This window comes from Rutilus rutilus (assembly GCF_951802725.1).
Source record: "Rutilus rutilus genome assembly, chromosome: 1".
Lineage (NCBI taxonomy): Eukaryota > Metazoa > Chordata > Actinopteri > Cypriniformes > Leuciscidae > Rutilus > Rutilus rutilus.
Genome location: NC_140209.1, coordinates 27906898 through 27933973, shown reverse-complemented (window position 1 = coordinate 27933973; position 27076 = coordinate 27906898). Strand labels below are relative to the sequence as shown.

The following is a 27076-nucleotide window of genomic DNA, read 5'->3' as shown; positions in this document are numbered from 1 at the left end:
GGTCTTTCTCGAAATTAAGCATTTCAGCGTAAAAAACACCATACAGCTGGTAATACTGTATATGTCGCTGTGTGTCATCCACACAAATCACGAAAGAAAAAACTGTAACAGCTTTTGTTCCTTCAAAGATACAACATGCCTTGCTGAATTCACCTCACAATAAAACGAGGTGGGTCGCGAATTAAAGAGTTCTGTATCTGCTAAATTGAAATTGTGTGTGGAAAACCTTTAAATACAATCAATAAAACTACAATATATAATTTAATAAGATATAGGGCCTACTGTACATAGGCTTTGGACTTTTGGAGATTTTGAGATTAAACCTTAAAATAACTTTGCCTTTGCCTGCTCATCAGGCTGGCTCCGACACTCTCCATATGAAAGATGGAACATTAACACCTCTGCACCCCCACGATAAAGCAACTATTGCCTTCTCCAAACCCCCCACAGGCTAGCTGAGTTTGCAAAACAAAACAAAGAGTTTGCCACTCGTCGTGGTGTGCCAAAACACTTCATTATAAACTTCAATATTTCATTCAAAACAATCTCAAAACGCTTTGTGACATTTTGAAAAGCCGTGGATGCATTACTGCCACTGGAACCATGAACGCAAATACTGGTTCTGATTTTATTGTTTGTCGTTTAAACGTCATATATATATATATATATATATATATTAACAGAACTGCTTTTGAAATTACGATTGGAATTATTATAGGCTACAGAAGTAAAGTCATTGTATAATATTTGTTCCTTAGTGTAAAATGGAAATGCATGGTGATTTTATTTTGTAAATAGGCTAGCAAAAAACTATGTTTTAGAACTAGACAAATCTCTCTGCATCAACAATAGACTATAAAATGCATTAATAGGCTAATATAAAAATATCAATAGTCCAGGTTAGTTCGGGATTCGATCCTGTGTCATCTAAATGATCGTAACGTAAGTTCAACCACTCGGCCACGATTCACTCGTTGCGACATTCCAGTGTGTGTTCGCTCACACGAGCGAGAAGCGCTCTTCATTCAAATGAACGCGCTGCCGCGTTTGTCTAACACTAATTCAACATGCCAGAATAAAACCTGGCTTTAGAACAATGTATAGCGCCACTCGTCGTGGTGTGCCAAAAAATGTACAACAATTTAGTTTTATTTATTTCAGTGTTAATGTTTGAGTTAAAAAAACCCTCAATTGTATCGCTCACGAGAGCTCTTCATTTATCTAATTCCTCAATAGAATAGCGTCATTGCTCCTAATATCGTCTCTATTTTTAACTTTTGATTCTATTTTTTCAGTTCTAAAATTGATTCTATCTTTGGTTCTATTCTGTTGTAGCCTTATAGGCCTATTTATATATATGAAAAATATGCCTATTAGGCTTAGGGTTTTATATTTAACCCACTTACATTTTAAAATACGGCAATTGCTGCTGATTTGCACAATGTCCCTTTGCGCCACCTGGCGGTCATTTCGGGAACGACTTTGAAATGCGGCTGCATGGTTTATTTTCGCCGCGGTGATTTCGCCGCGGCAGCTGGCGCGGCGGTAATAGGCATTCTGGTTGGGCACCATCTGTACGGTAAATGCAACGGTAAGTTTTTTTTTTTTTTTACAGTGTACTTCCAAAATCCGTACATTTAACAGTATATTAATGTAAAATTACATGAAATGTCCCATGAGAGCTACTACAGTTTTTCACTGTATATAGTAAGGGTAGGCCTACATACAGTTAAGGAATTAACATTTTTTTTTCCGTTGCTTTTTTACAGTTTTTTAGTTTTGAGCAAATGTTTCATATAGTCACATACAGACATCAAGATTGTGCATATGATTCACAACAATGGTGACAATAAAAAAAAATTAAAAAAGCTTCATGCTGCAATGCATGATGGGTAGCTTTCATAGTACAAAACTCATCCTTAATTCCCAAGCTTTTTTGTTTTGATTGTCATCGTTGTTGTGATTCATATCCAAAATCTTGATATCTGTGTGACTAGTTGAGACACTTGCTCAAAACATCATGTGCACATGCTCTTGATACACCTTCCAATAAGTGACCATTTTAATGCTTTGGCACCAATAATGCAGTTCCACAAGGTTGGTGATTATTAATGCCAAATATAAACACAAACCTTTAAACTCAATATTAAAGGTCCATTTTGTGATGATTATGTCATCATCAACATTGAGCTGTTACCACCTTAAACTTTTGCTAGGCTTCTTCTGCCACAACAATTGTGTTACACAAACACACTGTTACAGCAGCCATAAAAAAGTTAAAGTAAAAAGAAAGGGGACCAAGAGCCCAACTAAAGCAAACACTGGTCACCACAATGGTGACACTTCAAATTAAACAAATATCAACATCTAAACCTCTGTTAATTCTCACTAAGATCATCTGACAGCAATAGTCAAAGTAATTATGTCTAAATGAGACCATATGATGTTGAAATATGTTCACAATGGCCACATTTGAACTAGTTTTAACCTTGTATGAAGGTTCGATGAACGCGTCTATATCGGACGTGCAGAACACGTCAAAAAAAGACGTCATATAAACTTTCATTCTGGCTCCTCAGTGGACGTCATTTCAACGTCCGATTTTTGTAACAAAAACATTGAAAAGACGCCTTTCGGACATCATTTTGCTTAGTGGGAACTTAGTAACTAAACCACCTGGGTCTTAGAACTGCGGTCCTGAAACTGCAGCCGCCATATCATCCAGTTCGGTAAGTTAGTGGCGCTGTCATAAAAAACTAGGGTCCCGGAACGGAACTGGGGTCCTGAAACTGCAGCCTCCGGTTGGCGATATTTTTTTTCCCAGGATGGTAGGACAAGACTCATGAATATTAATTAGGGAAGTCATCCCTGCTTGGTTTTAACCCCAGTGACGGGTAGGTTTAGGGCGGGGTTAGGGGTAGATCATCAGAAGCCCAGTGGCGGGTAGGTTTAGGGGTGGGGTTAGGGGTTGGTCATCAGACCAATCAGGGATTACTTCTCTAATTAATATTCATGAGTCCCCTACCATCCTGGGGAAAAAAATATCGCCTCCGGCGATGCAGGAACATACTACTGGACAACTCCCACCGTAGAACAGAAGCTCCCTTGGTTCTCCTGCTGCTCACGACGGTCACTTTCAGCGAAATGGATATACCATTTGACGAAGAATTGTTGAACAACTGCAAGTACACACTGAAAAGGATTTGAAAGAGTTTATGCCGTTATTTTACCATGGTTTTGTTAGGAGAGATGAAATGTCGATTCCATGTTTACTTCCTTAAAATATGGCGAAGTTTCGAGTTTAATGTGATATAAGTATTTAGAAGTAAAAAGAAATTCATGACATCCGCCACTGTTATTTGAAATATGCCTAAGAGCACTAGGATACAACATTTTTTACTGGACTCTTTGCATTTCTTGTTTTAAATAGTGCTAGTGCGTGCCAGGGCCAGTCGCGTTTCCACTGTCACTTCCGGGGCTTGATCGGGGCTTACTCGGAGGCCAACGGCCAGGATTTCTGGCCCGTCGAATACCTTGGGCCAAAGCGGGCCAGCTCGGGCTAGAGGAGTGGTTACGAACAGAGGCGGAGTTCACCTGAGTCGGGAGACGGCAGCGCCGGATGATTCTGTCAGCATTAAAGACTTTTAAAATAATTTAACTCGCGTTCATTTTTGAATGCCTTCTGTTTGTGATGCAAAAGACTATGCGCGCTAACCATTACCATAGTAAACATAGTAAACGCTTGAAGATACGCATAGTAAAAAAAAATAGTGAACGCTTGAAGAAATCATACCAATCATAAAGGTTATCATCATGTTTTTATTTTATCTGTCAGTAGCCTACGTCTCGTCTCTTTATACCGGACTATCATAAAATAAAGAAACTTTTTTTTCCGGGAGCTTCCTCTGTTTCTCTGACTGAAAATATCTGTATGGGAGTTGAGAGAGTGCTAAAGCTCCTCAGGTTGTATTTTTGGTGGCATATAGGCCTATTTGTAGAAATTATCATTCTTTTTAAATGTGATGTAAATATGTCCTGTAACTTATAACTACCAGATAAACAGAAACAGACGCGACTGAAGAAGTAAGTGTGTCCTCTTTCTTTTGTGAAATAGACCTAACGGTAATTTATTTCTGAGTGACTAATGTGCAACTCTGACATAAATTAATTCATTATGATCAATATCACTTTTTATTGTAAACCTGTGGTAAAACATCGATGCTGGGTTTAAGTAAACAACAAAAATGCCAGCAAACGGCCGCTTTTATCATGTTTGTTTTCAACGCTGTATCCAGTGATATCTGGGGCCCGTTCTTCGTACGTCGCTAACTCAGTTAGCTGGATTTGATTGTTGGGTATTTGGCATGATCTTGGATTGTTTGGTTCTTCGACGCTCATCCTGGACTTGCTGTCATAGCAACAGGTGCGCAATCTTAAACCTGCTCGGGAGCAGGCTTATTTCATGTTAACAGGATTAGACTGCGGCTTCATAAGCGGAGTTGATACGGGAAGTCCAGCGCAGCGCGATAGTGCACTCTCTGAGATATATATTTTTTCTCGGGACTCGTGAGATTGTCGTTTACATTATTAATTTGTTGGAAACGCACATTTATTTTCGACTTGTCGGAGTCGGGCTTTAACTAGGCTACAGCACAAACTGTTTGCATTGCCCTAAGATTATTTGCGAGTGGCTTTCCTTTACACTATTGGAGATGCGGAGAACTTGATGGAAAGTGCTGTCTGTCGTGTCATTCGGAGTTTACCTGGCGCATTTAGGTTTAAGAAACAGTTTTAGGTTTTTTTTTTTGTGGAATTTCCAAGCCACTTAAGACCCAATGTTGTAAAGCATTTTTTTTTTAAGTATTTTTTTTTTTTTTTAGGCTATCATAATTTTTTATGAAGATCATGCAATCATGACCATGCCGATTACAGTATGTCACTCAGGCTTCACTAACGTGATTGGTAGACTATAGGCTATAGACTGCCATCAAGGCCTCAATAAGGGGATTATGTGAACAGAAAGAGGGTTCACAATGTAAATGTGCAGCCCAGTTACTATTGTGATTCTTAATATTCCAGATTAGTAATATTATATAAAAAAAAAGAAAGAAGGCAGTTGACTAAAATCTTCCATATCACAAATGTGAAAGCAAAATGGCCAGGGTCTGTGCATGACTTAAGCATTTTCAGAGATTCACATTTATGCACATTATTTGAAAGTGGTAAGAAAAGTTACACAATTAAATATCAAGCTCACTGTATTACATACACTTATGCTGATCCTAACAGAACTGCATTTTTTCATAGGTGATTATGACATGTTCCTGCCTGCAGACAGGTGTTTTATGACCCCATTGACCCAAACCAGTTACAATGCAGCTCTTGCCAGGACAAGGGCACACAATGAAATGAACTTTGGCTAACTAAAGGGAAGATGTCAGTGTCTGAAAAGTCTGAGGGTTGCACACCTGACAGGGCCTGTGACATTGTTGCATGTGCCATATTACACAACATTGCCAAAAAAACACACTTTTCATTAAATGTTTAATAAAATACAAATATGCTTAGTTCCTTGAGTTTTATTTCAGTTGTTCTTTGTAAAGAAAAGCCAGTGGTCAAGTGCCTGCAACAAGAGATATTAGACACATGCCTCATGCAACAAATAAAAAGGAAAAGTTGGCTCTACACTGCCCACCTGTAGGCCTATGTCTCCTCTGTCTGTGCAGACTCTTCTGTAGGCCTTTCTGTAGATGTGGAATCCTGCAACTTATATTGCAGCCATAAAGCATACAAGTATAAATTAAGTAAAGTTATTTATGCACTTGCAGGCAGGCTAGTTCCTCCATATGACAGTTATCTGAGAGGGTTTATTCACTGTCCAGTGCAATGGAAACAAATGGACATTATAAAGTCTTATACTTTATTTATTTTGGAAAGTTAGAAAATGTCCACTTACTGCACATATTTCAGCCACCACTTTCTTGGGAACAGATACAAGTGTTAATATTTTTACATTAACATAACATAAGTTTATCAGTTTTCACTTTCACAAGTCAAAGCAATTCATCATTCAAGATTTAACAGTTGAAATGACTATACAGCCTTAATTTAATGCAGCAAAAATTATTTTACAGTGTAGGCTACTAAGATCTTTTCTTCTCGGCCTTTTTCTTGGTTGCTTTTATAATCAGACAACCATTTATTTAACAGTGCCTTTTATAAAAGAGACTATATAACAAAAAATACCATTATGTAGAATATTTTTGTACTTCACTTTTATTTGTTCCCATGTTCTAGTGTGGTGACTCTGACATTACAATGAACAAAGTAATTATGCAATTATTAAAATACAAAAATATAGGCTAATAAGTGATAAAAACATCTAACATGGCCACTTCTAACGGATTTAAATTGTCTGCTACTTTTTGCCAGCCCTCTCTCCTGGCTTTTGCAGACTTTGAGGTGTTCCCTGGCGTTTTAATTAAACATTAAAATTCCGAATAAACTTAGACTATTAGTTCTTGCTCTGCTAAGGAGAAAAACTGAGCGCGCTCTTTGGCCACTCCCACGCTGAGCAGCCAATAGCAGCGTTGCTGATCAATGTTTCTACTATCGATACATATCCCCTTTTAACCAGCGCATGAACGCGCAATTATCTCAGATGACTTAAACCAGCTATACTAATCATATCCGGCAAGTGTGTTCGAAGAACCGAGTTAGCCAGATCATGATTAGCACAATGATATCATCTTGGATGTCTCATTTGATCTCGGATGTTTTAAGCAACGTACGAAGAACAGGCCCCTGATTAGTTGTCTGATAAAACTTCCATTTGTTGGTTCAATGATGAGTAGTGTGACGTTGTTCCAGAGAGGCGTGTTACGGGCGTGTTTTAGTGAAGCGCTGTGGAGCTTCTGGCCCGACAGTGGAAACGCAGGCTCGGTGCTATTAGCCCGGCACGGCCCGTTTAAAGCACTGGATCGCACTGGCCCGACAGTGGAAATGCGGCTATTTTCTTCCAATAGGTTCTCAGGCTTGTAGTAACATTAGCAGTCTTTTTAAACCCCACAGAAATCATTTTCTAATAACTTTAGCCAATATCTGCACATGGACAACATTAAAATCTGCTTGACAGAAAAAATTGGAAAACTTGGAATTAATTTTTATAGACGGTTGTGAATCAATTGGCAGACTTTATTTATTTTAATGTATTTTTTTCTCCTGCTGTTAACAGTGACACTGAACTCTCCTGACACTGACATTCAACCAGCTGTGGCCGCCATCAGCAACGGCATGTACAATATTCATCATTAATATTATCAATTACTAACCTCATCTTGCATTTCACTGCACACAAGCACATCAGGGTTTTCAATTGTCTGATCATTTCAGTGAGCATAAGAAAGATTAATATTGACTTGGAGATGATAAAACTTTTAATCCTTCAAAATGTTTAACCATCACAGGGAATCTCTCTGCATCTGTACCGCTGTTAATGCCCAGCATGATGAAACCCTGGCATGAGCACACCAGTCAGGACCTGAGGAATCACCTAGTGCACAAACTGTGAGTCCAAAAGGAACCATCTCTCATCATGCTGTCATCATAATGGGTGTCTTTGGTTGTTTTTGAGCAATTTTTAGCCCCTGTAATCAGTGTTGTGCCTGAACGCGTTCATTGAACGATAGTTCATGAACTCGTTCATATTTTGGGCGAACGTGAACTGAACGTACTGTATTACTGCCTGATGAACGATACTGTGAACTCGTTCATTCTGGTGTCTGTGAACGGCACACTCTCTCAGTTTAACTTCGTTCAGTAGAGTGCCAGATTTCTATAGAGCCTTCCAGGCGAAAACCCGGCTAAAACACACCGTAAACAGGCCTTATTATGTAGCGGGAAAACACCCAATCTGGCAACACCAGCCACCAGTGTCTACTGACTCTCTTGTTCGATCTCGTTCATCAAAATTAACGAATTTTTTTTTCGAGTCATTTCGTTCATTTAAGGGGCTTTAAATGTTATACCATTAACTGGCAAATTCCCCGAACACATCCACTTACGCAATCTTGATCATATTCTGAATTAAGAAATCATTATAATGCAGTCAAAAATCGTTTACAGGGATCATAAATAATTACTTTACCTTCCGAGTCTTTCGTTCATTTGTCACGTGACAGACGCAACGAACGGATTGTTCATTTACGACTCATCACTAACGTTGCAAGTCAAAACAAAAAGCAGCATGTTGGCGTCATGATCATTTAAACGAGTTTTATGACACAGGTCGGTGAGGATGGGAAAAATCTGACGCATAGCTTCAGTGTTAAAACTGATAAAATAATTATCTATATGGGCTGTGGCAATCATTTTGAAAAAATAATATCTTGCAGCAACATGGAAAAAAAGAACTATGAACTAGTTCATTTTTGGAACTGTGAACTTAGTTCAAAATTTTTTGAGTATGAACTATGAACTGAACTAGTTCATTTTAAAATTTGTGAACTGAACTTTGAACTAGTTCATGTAGAAAGTGAACTTTCCCAACACTGCCTGTAATGAATGCTTCTCCTGCAGGGTTCAAGCCATATTCCCGGCCCCAGACCCAGCAGTGCTGCTGGACAGACGCTTTGTGAACTTGGTCGCTTACGCATGCGAAGTGGAAGGGAACTTCTATGAGTCTGCCAACAGCAGGGTAAGGATATAAACTTTCAATTCAATTCACTTGTTTTTGTATAGCGCTTTATAAGCAGCTTTACAGAAAATGCACATTACATTTTAGAGTAGGGCTGGGCGATATATCGCATCACATTGTTATGCGCATCTCGTCAGTAAAGCCGGTTCCTTGATTAGTAGTAAATCACCATCACCTGCTTTCAGATGGAGCGGCATTTACTACAAAGAGCCGTAGTTAACTGACAAGCTGAGCCATATCGCATTAATATTGCGGACGTATCGCCAGCGATAATTAATGCGATATGGCTCAGCTTGTCAGTTAACTACGGCTCTTTGTACACAACAAAAACTCCAGTGTTAAATTAACACTCCTGGGAGTGTACATGAGTCCACACTCAAGAGTGTTGAAGTTAATGAGATAATTAAGTGATTAATTGAGTGATGATTGAGCATTATTGAAGACACCTGATGTTAACAAGCAGAATCACTGAAGGAGAAAATCTCAAATTGTAAGCCACCGTTATGGCGATCATTGTTTGCTTTAGTTGGGCTCTTGACCCTTATATTATTAACTTTAGATTTTGTTTGGCTGTTGTATCTGAATTATAACTGCCAGATGAACTAAGAAAAAAAGTGATCTGATGGTGTTGGTAGGGCTGCAACGATTCATCGAGTTACTCGATTTACTCGATTACAAAAATTCCTCGAGGCAAAAACTCGGCCTCGAAGCCTCGTTAAATTCCTATGACGCACACTATACGCGCAGGGATCTGATTTCACACGGACCGTTGTTCAGTGTTCAGGAAGCACAATAGCGCGTGATACATTTTGAATTTAGTTGGCGCGATGGCGGAGAGTAAAGATGTCCATAAAGTTTGGGATCGCTTCCTTCCAGCGTCGCTGAAACAAGGTAACGATTCTGTCCCCCACATTTTTTTTAACCCAGCGCCAATATTTCCGCCCGTGCCGAAGCCTATACATTGATGTTCGCTGATTTTAATCCCATACTGTATTTGTAGTGATGTCGTGATGCGGTTTGACTAGATATGATGTTTAGCTTTGATGTTTTAAAGTAGTAAATGTATTCATGTTCAACTGCAAGAGAGTATAGCCTAAAAAAGAACCCCTTCACACACACACACACAATCAGACCAATTGCGGCAATGCATCACATATGCTCAAACTTTTATGTAGCCACGCAACAATAATTTCAGCATGCATTCACTGTATACACCGGGACGTGATGGAGGAACAAATATTGCATTGCAGTCTTTGCGAGACCTTGTTTGTCACGTCTGCCAAATAGTTACAGACAACAACAAAAAATGAAACTCCCCAGCCTGCTTCTCCAAATCCACTCGTACTTTTGGGGAAGACATAATCGGCTACCAAAGTAATTGAGCATAGAACATTTTCAGTTAACAAAAAAATATAATGCTACAAAACGTGCTATATACTTCAACTAGCCTAAGCGAGAAACAAAATGCTGTTCTTTTTAACATATTTGCAATAAAACATTCCCCTTTTTAAAGCTACACTTATTTTTTTATAAATTGTATACATTGTGTACCTGTTTGGCTTGATATTTTATATTCATTTAATTTATTTTTGTTTTCCGTGGGTAATTTGCAGAAGGTGCAATCCTTTTTTTGTAATGTTGTTTTAAGAAGACAAAACTAAGGCCAAATGGCCTTTACTATTTAAGTTTGTATTCATAGTTTTACATGTTATACATGTTTTACAGTATAAAGTTGACTTAACTGTATTGTTATATAATTGTTGGCACTGGCACTTATAAACACTAAATGGGTAAAAATTTGATTCAGTCTATGCATCTCAACAATGGTGACGAGCAGAATATTCAATTAGGAAAAGTAAATTACATAGACAATTCAGATAATAATTTATTTATACCGCAATGCATGATGGGAGCCATTAATGAGTTGTGATTGGTGGCAGCCACTGCAACATGCTTTATTATTGTCACCATTGTTGAGATTCACAGGCTGATTATTGATGTCTGTGTTTCTAAGTAAATTCATTTGAAAGTATTTTGATCAGAACAATGTTTATTAAATATTTTAAATTATAAGAAAAATACTGATAATCATATGCTGTAGAATCACAAAGCTGCTGCTAACAAGATAAACCAAACTATTATAAGTTTCATTTTTCAGATCTCAGCATGATTATGTAAAAACATAACCAACACTATCAGATCACACTTTACTTTGTTCATTTAACTGTTATAAATCAATAACAGCAGACAAACAACAGTAAATATTAAAGTAAACATATAAGGGTCAAGAGCCCAACTAAAGCAAACAATGATCGCCATAACGGTGGCTTACAATTTGTGATTTTCTCCTTCAGTGATTCTGCTTATTAACATCAGGTGTCTTCAATAATGCTCAATCATCACTAAATTAATCACTTAATTCTCTCATTAACTTTAACACTCTTGAGTGTTAATTTAACACTCATATTTTAACACTTTACACTTTTGAGTGTGGAATCATATACACTCCCAGGAGTGTTAATTTAACACTGGAGTTTTTGCTGTGTAGTAAATGCCGCTCCATCTGAAAGCAGGTGAAGGCGATTTGCTACTAATCAAGGAACCGGCTTTACTGACGAGATGCGCATAACAGTGACTACGTTTTCAAACTGTTCAAATTAGGGTTATGGTCGGGTTAAGGTCACTATTTGGGTTTCTGAAACATTCGGAATAACCCGTTTACATGCGTGAGCAGAGAGAGTTACTCCTGTATACATGGAATTTGTTATCAATTGGCAATATCCCGATGTAAACGGCGACGCACGGTTAGCGCCTGGACGTACGGACAACCTTAAGACGCAATATGCGTAATTTCCGATTCTTCTTCCTGTATCCAAAGGCAACAACAACAGCAGCAACACGCGGATAATGAATAGTTCGGGGCAGATAGCGATCGCCTTTGTTTGCGCTTTCCTCCTCGCTCCAAAAGTGTGGTGCTGTGTTGCGTCTCGCCATGTTAACCTCTACTTCTTGTTTACTTCCGGTATACTGCACGCGGGTTTCTGTATGCGCCGTCTCTACTCAAAAGACCAAGATTCCTTGCGAATAGAACATGCGCAGAACACAAATCAATGTTCCTTTTGATGGGGATATGCCGATACGCGTTTACATGACCAAATATTCGGGTTAGAAAAGGGGTACCCCAGGGATCATATCCGGGTTTTTGCCGGTGTTTACATGGCCGTGCGCGACCGGGTTATTGCTAATATTCCGGTTTTGAACGGGTTATTGGCTGCATGTAAACGTAGTCGATGTCATGCGATATATCGCCCAGCCCTATTTTAGAGTGATCTGTTATATGAGGTAACAGTTATGTATTTCAGAAATGTACATATACAAATCACTGTTAGCTAAAAATTTATTAAAGATTAAACATTCACTTGTTGATTATGATTTCACTTTTCTAACTTTAGTTAGTTAGTGTGTAATGTTGCTGTTTGAGCATAAACAACATCTGCAAAGTTACAACGCTCAAAGTTCAAAGCAAAGGAAGATATTTGCTTTTAAAGAAATTGCTTTTTAAGGACTACAGCAAACGGCTGGTAGGGACTACTGGACATTCCTCCCTGGTTGGTGACATCACTAACCCTAAAATTGACATAAATTATGAACTAAACTATTTAGGGCCTAATAGGTCAGTAACAATACTTAGTAATTGATATGGAACTTAATAGGTAACCAGTGTGGAGATGATAAGATTGGTGTTATATGATTGACCTAGTAAGTTTAGATTGACCAGCTGCATTTTGGACTAATTGTAGTTTGTTTATTGAGAATGCAGGACAACCGGCTAGTAATACATTACAGTAATCTAGTCTAGAGGTCATGAATGCATGAACTAACTTTTCTGCATCAGAAACAGATAAGTTAGCATGTTCCGGAGCTTAGAAATGTTGCTAAGGTGGAAGAAGGCTGTTTTTGGAACATGAAATATGATTTTCAAAAGACACATTGCTGTCTAATATAATTCCCAGGTCTTTAACTGTAGAGGATGAAATTACAGTACATCCTTCCAAATGCAAATTATATTCTAAGAGATTCTGTGTACAGGTTTTTGGTCTAATAAGTAATACTTCAGTCTTAGCTGAATTTAAAGGGGCTATATGCAACTTTTTCCCCAAAATAAACGTAACAATAGCCTTTTTATTTGACCATTTATGACTCAAACATCTCCTGATGAGCATACTGACACCTTGTCAGCTCACAGTGGGTGCACCTATAAGCCTGTATCCTATTTTTCCTATTTTCTGTCGGGTCGGATTTTTCGCGCGCTGTCTGCGGATGTGACGTCAAGCGCGTTCATGTTAAACGTTTCAGATCACTCTGCCACCACCGCTAGTCAGCAAACAAACTTAGTTTCTCAAACAATATATGTATTTGACTGTTCTTACCTCTGTAAACATAATGTTGACTTCTTTGCAGTGGATGACTTGTGAAGTGTGCACGTACCAGAGCGAGCATAAAGGAAGAGCAGTTCCGTTTTTTGGCCACAGGTGTCAGTCGCGAGTTTAAATTTCAGAAAAACGCATATAGCCCCTTTAATAGAAGAAAATCACAGGTCATCCAATATTTTGTATCTTTAACACACACTGTCACCTTAGATATTTTAGAGAATTCATCTGTTTGTGATATAATATATAACTGAGGATCATCAACATGTCTTATAATATTACCACGTGGTAGCATATTTATTGAAAATAGCAAAGAGCCTAACACAGATCCTTCTGGCACTCCATAATTTACTGATATTATCTTAACCCCCCCCCAATTTAAATGATAGGGGTAGTCATCTGATAGGTACGATCTAAACCATCTTAATGCCTGTTCCTGAATACCAGTGTGATTATTGTAGTCGATCTAAGAGTATTTTATGATCTATAGTGTCGAACACAGCACTAAGATCAAGTCAAACTAATATTGAGATACAGCCTTGGTCAGAAGCTAGAAGTAAGTCATTAGTAATTTTAACGAGTGCAGTTTCTGTGCTATGATGGAGCCTGAATCCAGACTGAAATTTTTCATACATATCATTATTTTGCAAAAAAGAATACAATTGAGTGGACACAACTTTTTCTAGTATTTTAGACATAAATGGAAGATTTGAAATGGGTCTGTAGTTTGCCAAATCATTTGGATCTAATTGTGATTTCTTTATGAGAGGCTTAACTGCCATCTTGAACAGTCTTGGAACATAATGTCTTGTGTTCAGGATGAGTATTACCACTTCCTTGCTGAGAAGATCTACAAGATCCAGAAGGAGCTGATGGAGAGGAGAAGGGCAAACTGTCAAAGCCGGCCATGAGCACTCAGGATCCTTAACAGCCTGGCCTTCACCAGCACGACTCTACGGGACCTGAGCAAGCCATTGACAGTCACATTAGATTTGGAACAAATCAATCATGTGACAAGCGGAATGTATATGACATACTGGATCTAATTTGAGTGTATAATAGCAGGCAGAATGTATAACTGCAAGAGAGCAAACATAGCTACATATGTGTTGCTCTTGCTTTATGTTGTTTCCATTCTTATTTTATCGTTTTTCTTATGTACTGTATATACATACAGTATATATATATATATATTTATATATTGAAATTATGGGACACCATTAAAATTATGACTAATATGAACACAAAGGGTAACCGTCTTATTACTAATGATGACCTGAGGAAAGCAAATGAATTAAATGACTTTTACCTCAGGTTTGACACACAGGACTGTGCACTGGAATGTAGAGAAGCTTTGGAGTCGCTTGTAATTGAGAACACATCTGATAGGGTCATTGTGGACCAGCAGAAAGTTTGTTTAATCTTTAGTCGACTGTGTACCAAGAAGTCCACAGGTCCTGATGGTATCTCTGCATTATTGTTAAAATCTTGTGCCGAAGAACTTACTGTGGCATGGTGTCCAATTTTTCAGCAATCTGGATTCTCATATTATACCTGATCTATGGAAAAAATCTATGATTATTATGACCGCCGCTAGCGTAGCTAGCGAAAGCGGTCATATAGGGATTGTCAAAGTTTTTTTTTTTTTTTTTTTTTGTCAATCTACTGAATTTTCCGTCAACGATACCAGGGACACCGAAACACGGGGGAACATGAAATTTGGTGAGCATGTAGCCCCACTAGACTTTTACGGAAAAATTTCGTTTGGTCCCCGGGGGCCACTCCCCCCCCGCGGTGGGCCCCCCCAAACCCAAAAAATGCAGTTTTTCCTAAATAACTACCTGAACCGTGGCACCGAGGATGAAGAAATTTGCAAAGTATGTTGGTCTTAAGGGCCCACATCAACCTAGCCCATAATCGATTGTCAAAGTTTTTTAGTTTTTTTTTCCCGTCAATCTACTGAATTTTCCGTCGACGATACCAGGGACACCGAAACACCGGGGAACATGAAATTTGGTGGGCATGTAGCCCCACTAGACTTTAACGGAAAAATTTCGTTTGGTCCCCGGGGGCAACTCCCCCCCCGCGCTGGGCCCCCCCAAACCCAAAAAATAACTACTTGAACCGAGGATGAAGAAATTTTTATGGTATGTTGGTCTTAAGGGCCCACATCAACCTAGCCCATAATCACTCATTTGTGATTTGCGCCCCTCCCATAAAAAATGAAAATGCAATATTATTCTGCTTTAATCGCCCCTATCTTCAGTGGAGATGTTCAGAACTGCACCATATTTCATGTGTATGATTAACTTGACATCCTCTGGGGGTATCCTCTGCTACGTTTTGTAGAATTTCATCCATGGGGGGGTATAAAATAAATTCATTTATGTGCACATTTAGTGACTGTACACTCATCGGCCTGTAGATGGTGCTGTTGAGCGAAGGGTTGCTGGTTTAGGATGATACTGTCACACACACACATGCAGGAATACAAACAAACGCAAGCATGCACACACACTGACATCCACACGCACAGACACACACCCATACACACACATACAAATCCACATGCACAGACACACACACACACAGACACACACATACACAAACACACACACATACACACACACAGACAGACATGCACATACTACTACTTTTTTTAGGTATATACATAAACACGCAATACAGCCAAATTGCTCCACGTCATTTATTTTTGTGGAAAGCCAGTGCAGGCCTGAGCGGCGGTCATATTTTGTACCGCCATGCGGTACATCTAGTTCCATTACCAAAAAAAAAAAAACAGGTTCAAGTGAAAACAAGGATTTTAGGCCAGTAGCTTTGACATCCTGTGTAATGAAAAGTTTTGAGAAGTGTCCATTGAGGTGTCCATTTTAAAAAAGACTGAAGTTAACTGTACAATTAGCATACAGGCCGGGCCGTAGTACAGAAGATGCTGTTAACACTGTCACTTGCTTTATTACTGGAAAATCCCAAAGCATAATGCACGTTTATTATTTGTTGATTTTAGTTCTGCTTTTAATACAATTCAGCCCCACCGTTTAATTCAGAAATTGAAGATGTTTAATGTTAATTCTTTTTTAATCAGGTGGTATCTTTCATTTTTGACTAATCGGACCCAACAGGTTAGGTTAGAGTCAATCACACTTTATCGGAGCTGAAGAATACCAGCACAGGTGTTCCACAGGGATGTGTCGGTTCCCCTATCCTTTTTACATTGTATACCAACGAGTGTTCAAGTTGTGATTATAACAATTTTATAGTGAAATTCTCGGATGACACAGCGATACTAAGTCTGTTGTATGAGAATACTGATTTATCAGTTTATTTCTCAGCGGTATCAAGGTTTGTAGAGTGGTGTGATCTAAATCATCTTATTTTTAATACAGAAAAGATTTTTGACCTTAGATCAATAGGTGATCACACACCAGTGCTCTTACATGATAAATCAATTAAGCAAGTACGTTCCTACAAGTACCTTGGTATCCATAATACACTTAGTTGGGGGATTCATGTGGATACAATTTGTTCTCGTATGCAGCAAAGACTGTATTTTTTACGTAGACTTAGATTTTATGGTGTGGATCAGAAAATGATGTGGTTGTTTTATCAGGCAGTTATAGAGAGCATAATCAGATATGGCATTAGGGTTTGGTTTGGTAACCTTACAATTCAGGTAAAGTCGAAGCTTGCACGCTTGGTTAAAATAACGATGAAGACCATTGGGAGAAAATAACTTTTTTTCACTTGAGTCATTGTATGAACAATCGGTTCTGAGAGAAGCACATACAATTGTGGCTGACCCATTGCATGTTCTGTACACAGAGTATGAATTGTTACCTTCTGGAAGACGATACAGATTTCCGATGTGTAGGTATAACCGTTTTAAGAAGTCTTTTATTCCTTTTTCAATTAAACTGTTAAATGGCAAATGAGTATTTATTTTTTATTTATGTCTTTGTTGTGTAGAATTTTTTGTTTATGTTTCCAATGATTTTGTCAATGTAAACACCTTGGGCCCTATTTTAACGATCTGAAACGCAAGTGTCAAAGCGCAAAGCGCAAGTAACTTTGTGGGCGGGTCTTGGCGCTGTTGCTATTTTCCCGCCGGGATAAATGACTCTTGCGCCTGGCGCAAATCTAAAAGGGGTTGGTCTGAAGTAGCTTCATTATTCATAGGTGTGGTTTGGGCGTAACGTGAAATAAACCAGTCAGAGCGACATCTCACATTACTTTTAAGAGCAGGCGCGCTTGTTCTAAAGCGGATTCCTATTATAACGGCGGATTTGCCAGGCGCACGACAGGAGCGGTTCAAGGCCGAGGAGACAGACGTTCTCGTCAGGTACGTTGGGGATGGAGAAACACACCCAAATTAACTTCGGTTAAACAGGCGTATGATAATTTGGGTAAATGTGTAAGCTAGATGTATGCTTTTATAATAAAATGTCTATCTATCTATTGTAATAATGTATGATTTGCAAAAATAACTGCTGCATCTGTGTGTAGATGAGAGAATCAAAGTGTATGCGCGTTGTGCACGCTACATTGATTAACGCCAAGCATGCGCCCTTAAAATAGCATATGAATAACATGCGCAATGCGCCACTGACTTTAAACTGTTTTTTTTTTTCGGTTAGTGGCGCAATTGTTTTCTAAACCTGTAAAATAGCATGAGGGAACGTTTGCGCCGGAACACGCCTCCTCTTTGCGCTGAACCGCCCCGGGGAGCGCAAGTGTATTTCTTAGTTAACCGACGTGCGTCTGTGGAGGGAAAAGTCTGCTGTGCGCGGGTGCAAAATAGGAATGATACATGCGTCGGTGTACAAAGTCAATTGCGCTGGGTGCAAGTTAGGGCCCCTTGAGTCCAAAACAAATTTCCCCTTTGGGGACAATAAAGTGTATTTCATTAATTTCATTCATATATATATATATATATATATATATATATATATATTCTCTATATATATTTACATTACTTTTCCGATTGCTCTTTGCTCTCTGTATTATAAGCTGTTGTTTAATGTTAAACTGAAGCTGTATCATCTTTGCAATATAGAGGAAAAAGTGAATATCATAATTTGAAGGTTTTCAGCATCACAGGATGATGTTGTGAAGCAGTAATTCTCTGTATTTGTTTGATATAATAACACTTGAAGTGAAATGAAACTGAACTTTGAGAAAGATGCAACTAACGTTAATAAACCCTTCTTTTTTACCATCACTTGATCTCCTGATTCCTCTTTCTGCTTGATAGAAAAGCTGTCATGACAAACTGTTCCCTGACTTTGGACTTCAGACAAGACAATGTTTGGATGTGATTGAGCAAGAGATCTGGTAAAGTAGCGCAATCTTTGTATTAAACACTTGTTAGCATTATTTTTGTAGTGAATAGACGTGTTTCTTTTTCATAGTTAATTAGAATTATTAATTATTTCTTCTCAACAGAATGAAGCAAAAGAAATAAGCAAAATTAATCTAAAAATAAAGGCCATCACGCAAAATGTTACATGGATTTTAAAAATACACATTTAAGTATTTGTTCTGTCATTGAGATATTTCTTCTCCTTAATGATTTTGTGTAATTGCTGTTTAAAACAAAATTGTTTCTTGAGCACAATAATCAACAAAGCTGACTTTGAGTTATGAATGATAAACTTTAAAAAAAAAAGAAATCCAAAATATTTACTGTGTTGAAGATAAACTTATTAAAACGTAAAGTATAAAAATCAGTAGAATGATGTGACATTGTGTCATTATAATCCATCTAACATGTTTATGAAGGCAGAAGTTAATGTCTTGATCTGTTAATAATGGGGTGTAGTTTTCGGGTCACTCCCTTTACAGATGCTTTTCAATTGTTAAATGTATATAGTGATGTTTTCCCATTTATTAAGAACTGGCTTATCTAGATTAGATGCAGTTCCACAAATATCTTCCTCAATAGGAAGAAATTTAAACATGTTTCAACAGCTTGTCTTCACACATCTGATCATATGCTCGACAGACACTCTGACCATCCCTAGATTTGATCATAATTTCATATGAATATGGACTTGCTTATGTTCATTTTTGTGTCTGTTATTGCAGTTTTATCTGACGGTATGTACATTGTTTTTCTCTCTTTAAGCTGAAAGAAAAAGCACAAAATCATTTATGTCCAATTTAAATGTACAATATCAGTCAAAGGTTTGGCCACAATTGACTGAATGTTGATCTTCATGACCTTAAAATCTTTCTCTAAAAGTTTCTGCTGAAATGCTTGAAATGAGTTTGTCTTTATGGACTTTTAATTGATGTTTTGTTTTAAATGTATTTGAATGAGTGAAGGAAAAGCATTAAGTGTCCAGCCACATGTTCCTCCTTCAATAAAATCAATACATGTGATACATGTGAAAAAAAAAAAAAAAAAAAAAAAACATGTGTGATCATGTATTATCATCAGTAAATACAAGCAACTTTAGATGATTCTCTCCTGTTTTACTCGTCACATATACATGTTTCTGTGAGATGTCGGCAGTGTCTGATACTTTCTCTATCAAGATGGTGAGAGTCGATCAGAGGTCCAGCAGCAGGATTATCATGATAGAGCTCATTTCTTTACTGATCAGATTCAACATGGAAACTTCTCCCTCCGTCTGGACAATCTGAGAGCTGAAGATGAGGGAAATTACACATGTAAAGTTTACAGTCAGCAGGATTCTGGTGAGACTGAGGTTCAAATAAAAGATGTTGGTGAGTGTTAACTCAATATAAAAAAAAATTAAAAAAAATAATACACAGAGATTTATACTGTAATATTTAATATAGTGTTTGCTAGTATCAGAATTCCATATGATGGTGAGGACATCACTCTGAACTGCTCTGTAGACTCTCACATCAAACCTGAACACATTGAAGAGGTTTCATGGAAGAAAACAGATGAAGATGAAGATATTCTGGTTCTGCTCTACCTGAACAATGAGACTTTACCAGGTTCATCAGATGAGCGATACAGAGACAGAGTTGAGTTCTTCACTGATGAAATCCCCAAAGGAAACTTCTCTCTCAGACTGAAGAGTGTCAGAACTGAGGACAAAGGAGTTTACATGTGTCAAGTGTTTGCTGGAGTACTTTCAGCCAATACAACGGTGGTATTGGAGAGACTGGGTGAGTCAGAGATATATTCTAGATTAAGACACCAATTTTGTTAAATAATAAATATACATATCCAGATTTAGAGTGAGTTTCATTAAGTTACAAATATTATTTACATATAGTGTTATTTTCCACTGGGCTACCAGAACATAACTGGGAATTAAGGAACGGTTTTGTATTTACATTTACATTTAGTCATTTAGCAGACGCTTTTGTCCAAAGTGACTTACAAATTAGGACTAAATTAAGCGAGTCATCATGAAGAGGCAAAAACAACGCAAGAAGTGCTCAAAATACGAACTTCAGGCATTGGTCAGAGTAGCATAATCCCGATAAGGGAGGATAAAAGGAAAAGGAAAGTTTTTTTTTTTTTTTTTAGGTTAAGTGCTCACGGAATAGATGGGTTTTCAGCTGTCTTTTGAATGTTGTCAGGGATTCTGCATTCCGGATGAGGGTGGGGAGATCATTCCACCAGCATGGAACCGTGAATGAGAATGTTCTGGAAAGTGATTTTGTGGCTTTCTGTGATGGAACCATGAGACGTCGCTCGTTGACCGATCGTAGGTGTCTGGAAGGGATGTAGGCTCGTAAGAGTGAGTGAAAGTAGGAAGGAGCTGAGCCTGTGATAGATCTGTAAGCAAGCGTTAATGCCTTGAACTTGTGTGTGTGGCGCTGAGGACTGACTGCTGATAGTTGTTATTTTGTTGGTGAAGAAGTTAGCAAAATCGTCAGCAGTTAAGGAGGAGGTGGGTGGTGGTGGAGGTGGACAGAGGAGAGAGTTGAATGTCTTGAAGAGTGATTGTGTGTTGGAGGAGCTGTTGATCTTGTTGTGGAAATATGAAGATTTTGCAGCATGAACATCCACAGAAAAGGAAGAGAGGAGAGATTGATACATACTCAGGTCAGATGTGTCTTTTGATTTGCGCCATTTCCTCTCCGCTGCCCTGAGTTCGGTCCGGTGTTCACGAAGAACCTCAGATAACCAGGGGTTAGAGGGAGTAGCGTGTGCAGGCCTGTAGGAGAGAGGGCAGATATTGTCTAGAGAGGAGGTTAGGGTGGAGCATAAGGTATCCGTTGCAGTATTCACATCCAGAGATGAGAATTGTGAGGGTGAGGGAAGAGAAGATGACACAGCAGAGGAGAGATGGGAGGGAGAAAGTGAGCGCAGGTTTTGTCTGAAAGTGACTGGTAGGGGGGTTGGTGGTGCACGGGTAGAAAGGGGGGCCTTCACAGGGAAGAGCCTAGTTGGCATTTCAGGACTGCACTGTCGTCGCGTCCAGGCGCAGGTCCCTCATCAGATCTGGATACAGCCTGGATCCTGCGAAACCTCGGGATAAACAGAGAGACTAATATTAGCGTAGACGCCATTCTTCTTATGATGTAACGAGTACATCAGGATTTATGGGAAGTGTTCCCGGTTCCGGCTTACTTAATCTATGCAGCCTAACATTGAATTATAAAAGTCTATAATGTGTTATGTGTATGCTAGGTCAAAGAGATGTGTTTTTAGTCTAGCTTTGACACCCTGAAGGACCTGCCTGAGAGGTAAGACTTGAACCATTGGAGTGCGGTTTCTGAGATGCCCTTCGTCTTGAGGGTTGACAGAAGGATCTGGTGGTTAACTGTGTCAAAAGCAGCAGACAAATTTAGCAAGATGAGTACTGAGGATTTGGAAACTGCTTTTGCCAGCCTCAGAGTTTCAATAACCGAGAGTTGAGTGTCTGCTTTGAAACCAGACTGGATGTTGTCCAGGAGGTTGTTCTGTGCATAAAGGTAGAGACTTGGTTGAACACGACTCGTTCAATTGTTTAAGTAACGAATGGAAGAAGGGATACAGGTCTGTTATTTTTTACAGAAGTGCTAGATTTAGAGTGGGTTTCTTAAGCAGTGAGGTTATCTGAGGCTGCTTAAATGCTGTGGGAAATGTACCACTGTGAAGATAGGTGTAGATGATGAGTAAGTGTGGGTATAACTGAGAAGAAATGGCTTGAAGAAAATGAGTGGGAATAGGATCAAGCGGACAGGTAGTAGGGTGATTGGAAAGGATGAATTTTGGAGGATTCTGTCTCCGAGAGTGGAGAGGAGGGGAGAATGTATGTGTTAGCTGTTAAGATGTGCTTGTCGATTTGTGAAAAATTGGCCACTGATGGTTATTTTATTTATGAAGAATGTGGCAAAGTTGTCAGCTGTTAGGCTGATGAAGGAGGGGGAGGAGGAGGATTAAGAAGAGAAGAGAAGGTTTTGAAAAGTGTGCAAGAGTAAATTACATTTTGGAATTAGCAACACAGGCTTGGGATTAGATGCGTAAGAAATTAGTCCTATACAAGAATGCTCTTTAAGGACAAAAGCCTGACAAATCTCTTGAAATACATCATCTGAACTATGTTTTGAGGTGTGGTGGTAACCATAGTATAGGTGGAAGAATTAACTCAAGGCCGTTGAATTATTAGAAAAATAACTGCTTCGCGGCGTGGCTACGATATCCCCCTCGGGTGTGCATCTTTTTTTTTATTAATTCAATGGCCTGTCGTCAATTATTCCTTACATAGATGCCTCATTAGCGGTCGTTTTAATGGGCAGCGATACGTAAGCCGTCCGCCATTGGAGCGGTCCGTGAACATTCGAGAACAAGTTGACTAAGCTTCTGCAACAGCAGTTAGACGCATGTATGAATATCTATGAAATAGATTTCTGCAGATGATTTTGCTAAACTAACACAATACAAGACGAAGGCGTCAGCTGACATGACATTAAAAAGTTACCATAGTAAAAGTAAAAACATTAAAAGTACCACGGTAAAAACATGTAATATTAAGTTAATACATATAAAAACACAAACCAACACATTCTCACCTGTAAAAGTTTATCCAATTTCTTCTGGAATTTAAATATTGGAGGTTTCACAAAGAGAAGCTGTGCATGTTGTGGCATTATTGATTCTTACTGTGAGTGACGACACACTGACTTTTGCAAGATGGCGACCGCGTCTACGTGTCTGGAGTGTTTTCCTGTCATTTCCTTTTGTTGTCCTTCATTTTCCTACTTGTATTAAATAAATAAAAAAGAGCCATTATTCATGATTCACATTCATGCTTAAAAGATCATAGTAATGACATTTGTAGGTCAATATACAGGCTATCCTTCACAATAATGTAACACTGTTCAGTAACTGATGTCTGTGTTTCACAGGTTTCTCTGTTTCACACATAATGGTGTTGATTCTCTGTATTTCTGCATCCGTATCTGCACTTCTGCTCTGCTTTATAATCTACTGCAGACCACAAAGTAAAGGTAGGTCTATGTGAATGCCATGGCAGTGTTCTTATCTGCTATAATGTGCAATTTAGCAGATACAATGAACAATTTTACTGTGTTTGTCACCACCTGGTGTCTAATGTAAAATCTAAAAATAGTAGGCCTAATGTAAAATGTACTGTAAAGAAAAATATCTAACCGGCATGCATCTGTCACGCGCTAGCTTGACTAGATAAATGACGCAGATGAACGATACAAACACATTTAAAAATCACCTGGGGTCCGTTCCTCATACGTGGATTCCTCAATTAGTTGGATTTCATTGTTGACGATTTGACATGATCCAGGATTGTTAGGTTCTTCAAAGCTCATCCTGGAGTTGATTTCATTGCAACAGGTCCGTGAGCTCAAACCTGCTCGGGAGCAGCTCATTTTACATAAACAGGATAAGATTGCATCTTTTTAAGTGGAGGTTATTGTTTAAATTCTATCCCAGCCACTGCTGCTTGCTTACAAGAGTACCCTAATGAACCAGGAAGCTGGAACAATAATATTTAAAATAATAATAATAATGATTTAAAAATAAATTTGCAAATAATATTTTAATGTTGTGTAGTCAATCATAGATATAGCCATAAATACAAAGGGAATAATTACCTAATAATTTTATTGGAGTCTTGCACACAGTTACAGTTTGAGTCTATGCCGTGCATTAATTTGAACAGCTATTATGGAAGTGGCTTGATGCGGCGCAGGAGATGCAGATAACTTTGTAAAAAAAAAATGTTTGCTGTATTTTGTCAAAATGCTCAATTACTAGCATTTGTAGTTAAAGAAGTTGAACCGATATTTAATTAAAACTTAATTTAATATCTGGTTAAACTGGAGTTAATTTGTCTTTTCTCTGTATATCTAGTGCTCCGTCTTCAGATGTTTCTAGTCATCTGTCCAAATTTGATCATGTGTCTTGCTTTTGTCTTCTGGGGTGTTTCTGAAGGTGAATGTTTCACTACTGATTGTTTATCAGTGCATTATAATATAATTCAAGTATTTGTTTATTCATACAGCAGTTATTATGATCTGGTTTTGTTTCAGGGTCTCTGTTTGAGACGGTCTCTTGTTCTGCTCTTTATTTTCTCTTATTGCTCTGGACGGCTCCATATGTAAATGAGCTCACAGGTATGATTTATTTATGATGACTGACAGATTATTAGACAAAATAGAGTGAATGTAATTTATATATATATATATATATATATATATATATAAACATTTTCCATTAAAAAATGTGAAGTGTTTTATTGAAATTTGTGTTTAATTATTTAATCTTTTTCTGTTTTACAGGCAAAATCAAAACATTTATTCAAAATTCAAGTTGTGAAACAGAATATATAGTTTTCTCAGCTGTTTTTTATTCAGGTAAACAAATCCAAAAGTAAATTAAAGGTAGGGTAGGTAATCCTGTTCAGAAACACTTTTTTTATACTGGGTGAAATGGTCCTTCCATCCTGAGAGTAGTCAATACATTATGTGTTCAGAAAAAGGAATGAAGAAAATCAGACCTCTGTAGCAGCTGTAGGACAGTAAAAACTCTGACCAATCACTGCCATTCGGTGCGAATGTAAAGAACCAATCAGATGCCTTCATGTCTCGTGCCCGAGCCCCACTGCGCGCGCTGCCCTGCGTGCACTCATCACATGTCACCGTTCCCGGAAATATTCAGCTCAAAGCACCTGCATATGCAGTCAGCGAAGGCAAACAAGGCAAAAACTACTTCCTCGGACCCTGCCCGCACTCTTGAACGACCTCCTCTGCTTCGCCCTCAACCCCGGACCTGTCCTCGAACCGACGATGCGGTACTTGTCTCCGGACTCGGAGTGTACGTTAGTCTTCATTAGAGTCAACAATGTTTTCATCATGGAAACTCTTACATGCAAAACACCGTATATGTTATGAATCTAACACGAAATTCACCTTCATCACAGTGTAACTGATGGTAATGGAAAAACGTGTATCAATGCAACCTGTTTTTAGTTTTGCCTTATAAATATAGCTCGTTACCGAATGAAACTTTACCATTATCGATATGCGAGCTTGATAGTGAGTACTAAAAGAAATCTTATTTGTTTATATTCATAGTGATAAAGTTAGGTATTTTATTACATGTGATTCTGACATGATGTCACTGTATGTACTGCGCTCCTTCCTCTCCACTCGTCTCAGGTAATAAATGCGTCTTGTTCCAGCCTGAGCGTTTGGCGTCGCGCGTTCATGTGTTTTGGGGGCGTGGCTTTGGAAGTAGCTCAGAAGGGAGGGGGTGGAGTGAATGGAAATAATGAGCTGTGTTTATTGCAGATTAAAAGGTCTACAGTCACTCGATTTTTATATTTTCTTTTTCAGAGTACTTACATTTTAATTATGTATTGGTATATAAAGACAGTTTAAACAAATTTGGAATGTTTTTTTTTTTTAGAAAAATGATTACCTACCCTACCTTTAACAGTGTGTGACAGTTTCATGTGTTCAGTGCTGAATTTATGATCACTGTTAACTACACCAGCTGATCGTGAAAAAAAAAATGTATTACATGTATTACAGTTATTACACTAAAAATATCATTTATAGTCACTTAGACACTATAACATGCTTGAAGTGCCTCTAAATTCCTTCACTGTAAAAAATAATTTGTTGACCCAACTTGACAAGTCAATTCATTTTGTTGCATTAACCCAGTTACGTTTAGCAGTTTAGTGTGAAGTAAATTCAACTTACAGTACAGGTTGCTATAAATTGGGCGAAATTCCAATATCAATTACTAGGCATTCAATATTTGTACACAAAAAGTACAGCAAAGTCACTAGTACATTTTAGGTTTTATAGGACTCAAATTTATCGTAATAAAAAAAAACTGATAATGTTCATTAACTGATAATGTTAATTTAGGCAGGACTTTTGCACAGTACTGTATGTGAGATGAAAAGGGTGTCTTTAATTGTATTCATGTTTTGGTTGGCTTTAAATTAGTAATATTTGTTTTTTATCTCTTGATTTCTTCCCGTTCTGTTTAAATCTGCCTTGAACAAAAGTATGAATTACGTGGGATTTGAAGGTGTCATGATTATACTCTACTTTGTAGTGGCGCTTCTTTTCGAACTCTTCTATATAATTTTCTGTAAGTATTAATATCTGATTCCTTCAATCAATAACAAGTGATATATGTGAGATCATGTTTTTATCAGTCTAATGGTGTTTGCTATGGGCACAAAATATAAAAACCATCAAAGTGTACATTTTAAGATTGATTAAAGGAGTCATAACCTGCAATTTTCACTTTTCCACGAGAATCAATGTATGTTATGATCGACTAACGATTATACACTGGCCGGGAAGCCGATATTTAAAAGTGAAGCGTTTGTTTACCTCAGGGTAAATAAACCAGCGCGCGTGCACGCGCACTCAAATACGAGATTTTGATTTCAGCTCCCTCTTGACGTCATGAGGTAGTAGGATATACCATATATGGACACCGCAGCAGGAAGCCCGC

The 27076-nt window shown here is 38.2% G+C and overlaps 2 protein-coding genes across 4 annotated transcripts in view; both read left to right on the top strand.

Annotated features, from left to right (window-relative positions):
- The first annotated feature begins 3038 nt into the window (after positions 1 to 3038).
- Positions 3039 to 19731, top strand: LOC311277774 (histone lysine acetyltransferase CREBBP-like). Of its 3 annotated transcripts, none has more exons than XM_084388199.1 (6): positions 3039 to 3181; positions 7235 to 7291; positions 7467 to 7566; positions 8578 to 8695; positions 13944 to 18477; positions 19684 to 19731. In XM_084388199.1, exons 1-5 carry the CDS (start codon positions 3145 to 3147, stop codon positions 14034 to 14036), a joined length of 405 nt encoding a protein of 134 aa, XP_084244325.1. In that variant the 5' UTR covers positions 3039 to 3144; the 3' UTR covers positions 14037 to 18477; positions 19684 to 19731. The 3 variants fall into 3 exon arrangements, with proteins under 3 accessions (XP_084244325.1, XP_084244326.1, XP_084244327.1); XM_084388200.1 differs by having other exon boundaries at positions 3045 to 3185; XM_084388201.1 differs by lacking the exon at positions 3039 to 3181 and adding an exon at positions 3639 to 4083.
- The window catches only part of LOC311277766 (uncharacterized protein), a 25116-nt gene continuing 17718 nt past the window's right edge, over positions 19679 to 27076 (top strand). The window contains exons 1-3 of the mRNA XM_084388188.1: positions 19679 to 19875; positions 20011 to 20289; positions 23467 to 23568. Coding sequence (XP_084244314.1) covers positions 20229 to 20289; positions 23467 to 23568 — 163 coding nt within the window. The 5' untranslated portion in view covers positions 19679 to 19875; positions 20011 to 20228. The remainder of the gene's footprint in view (positions 19876 to 20010; positions 20290 to 23466; positions 23569 to 27076) is intronic.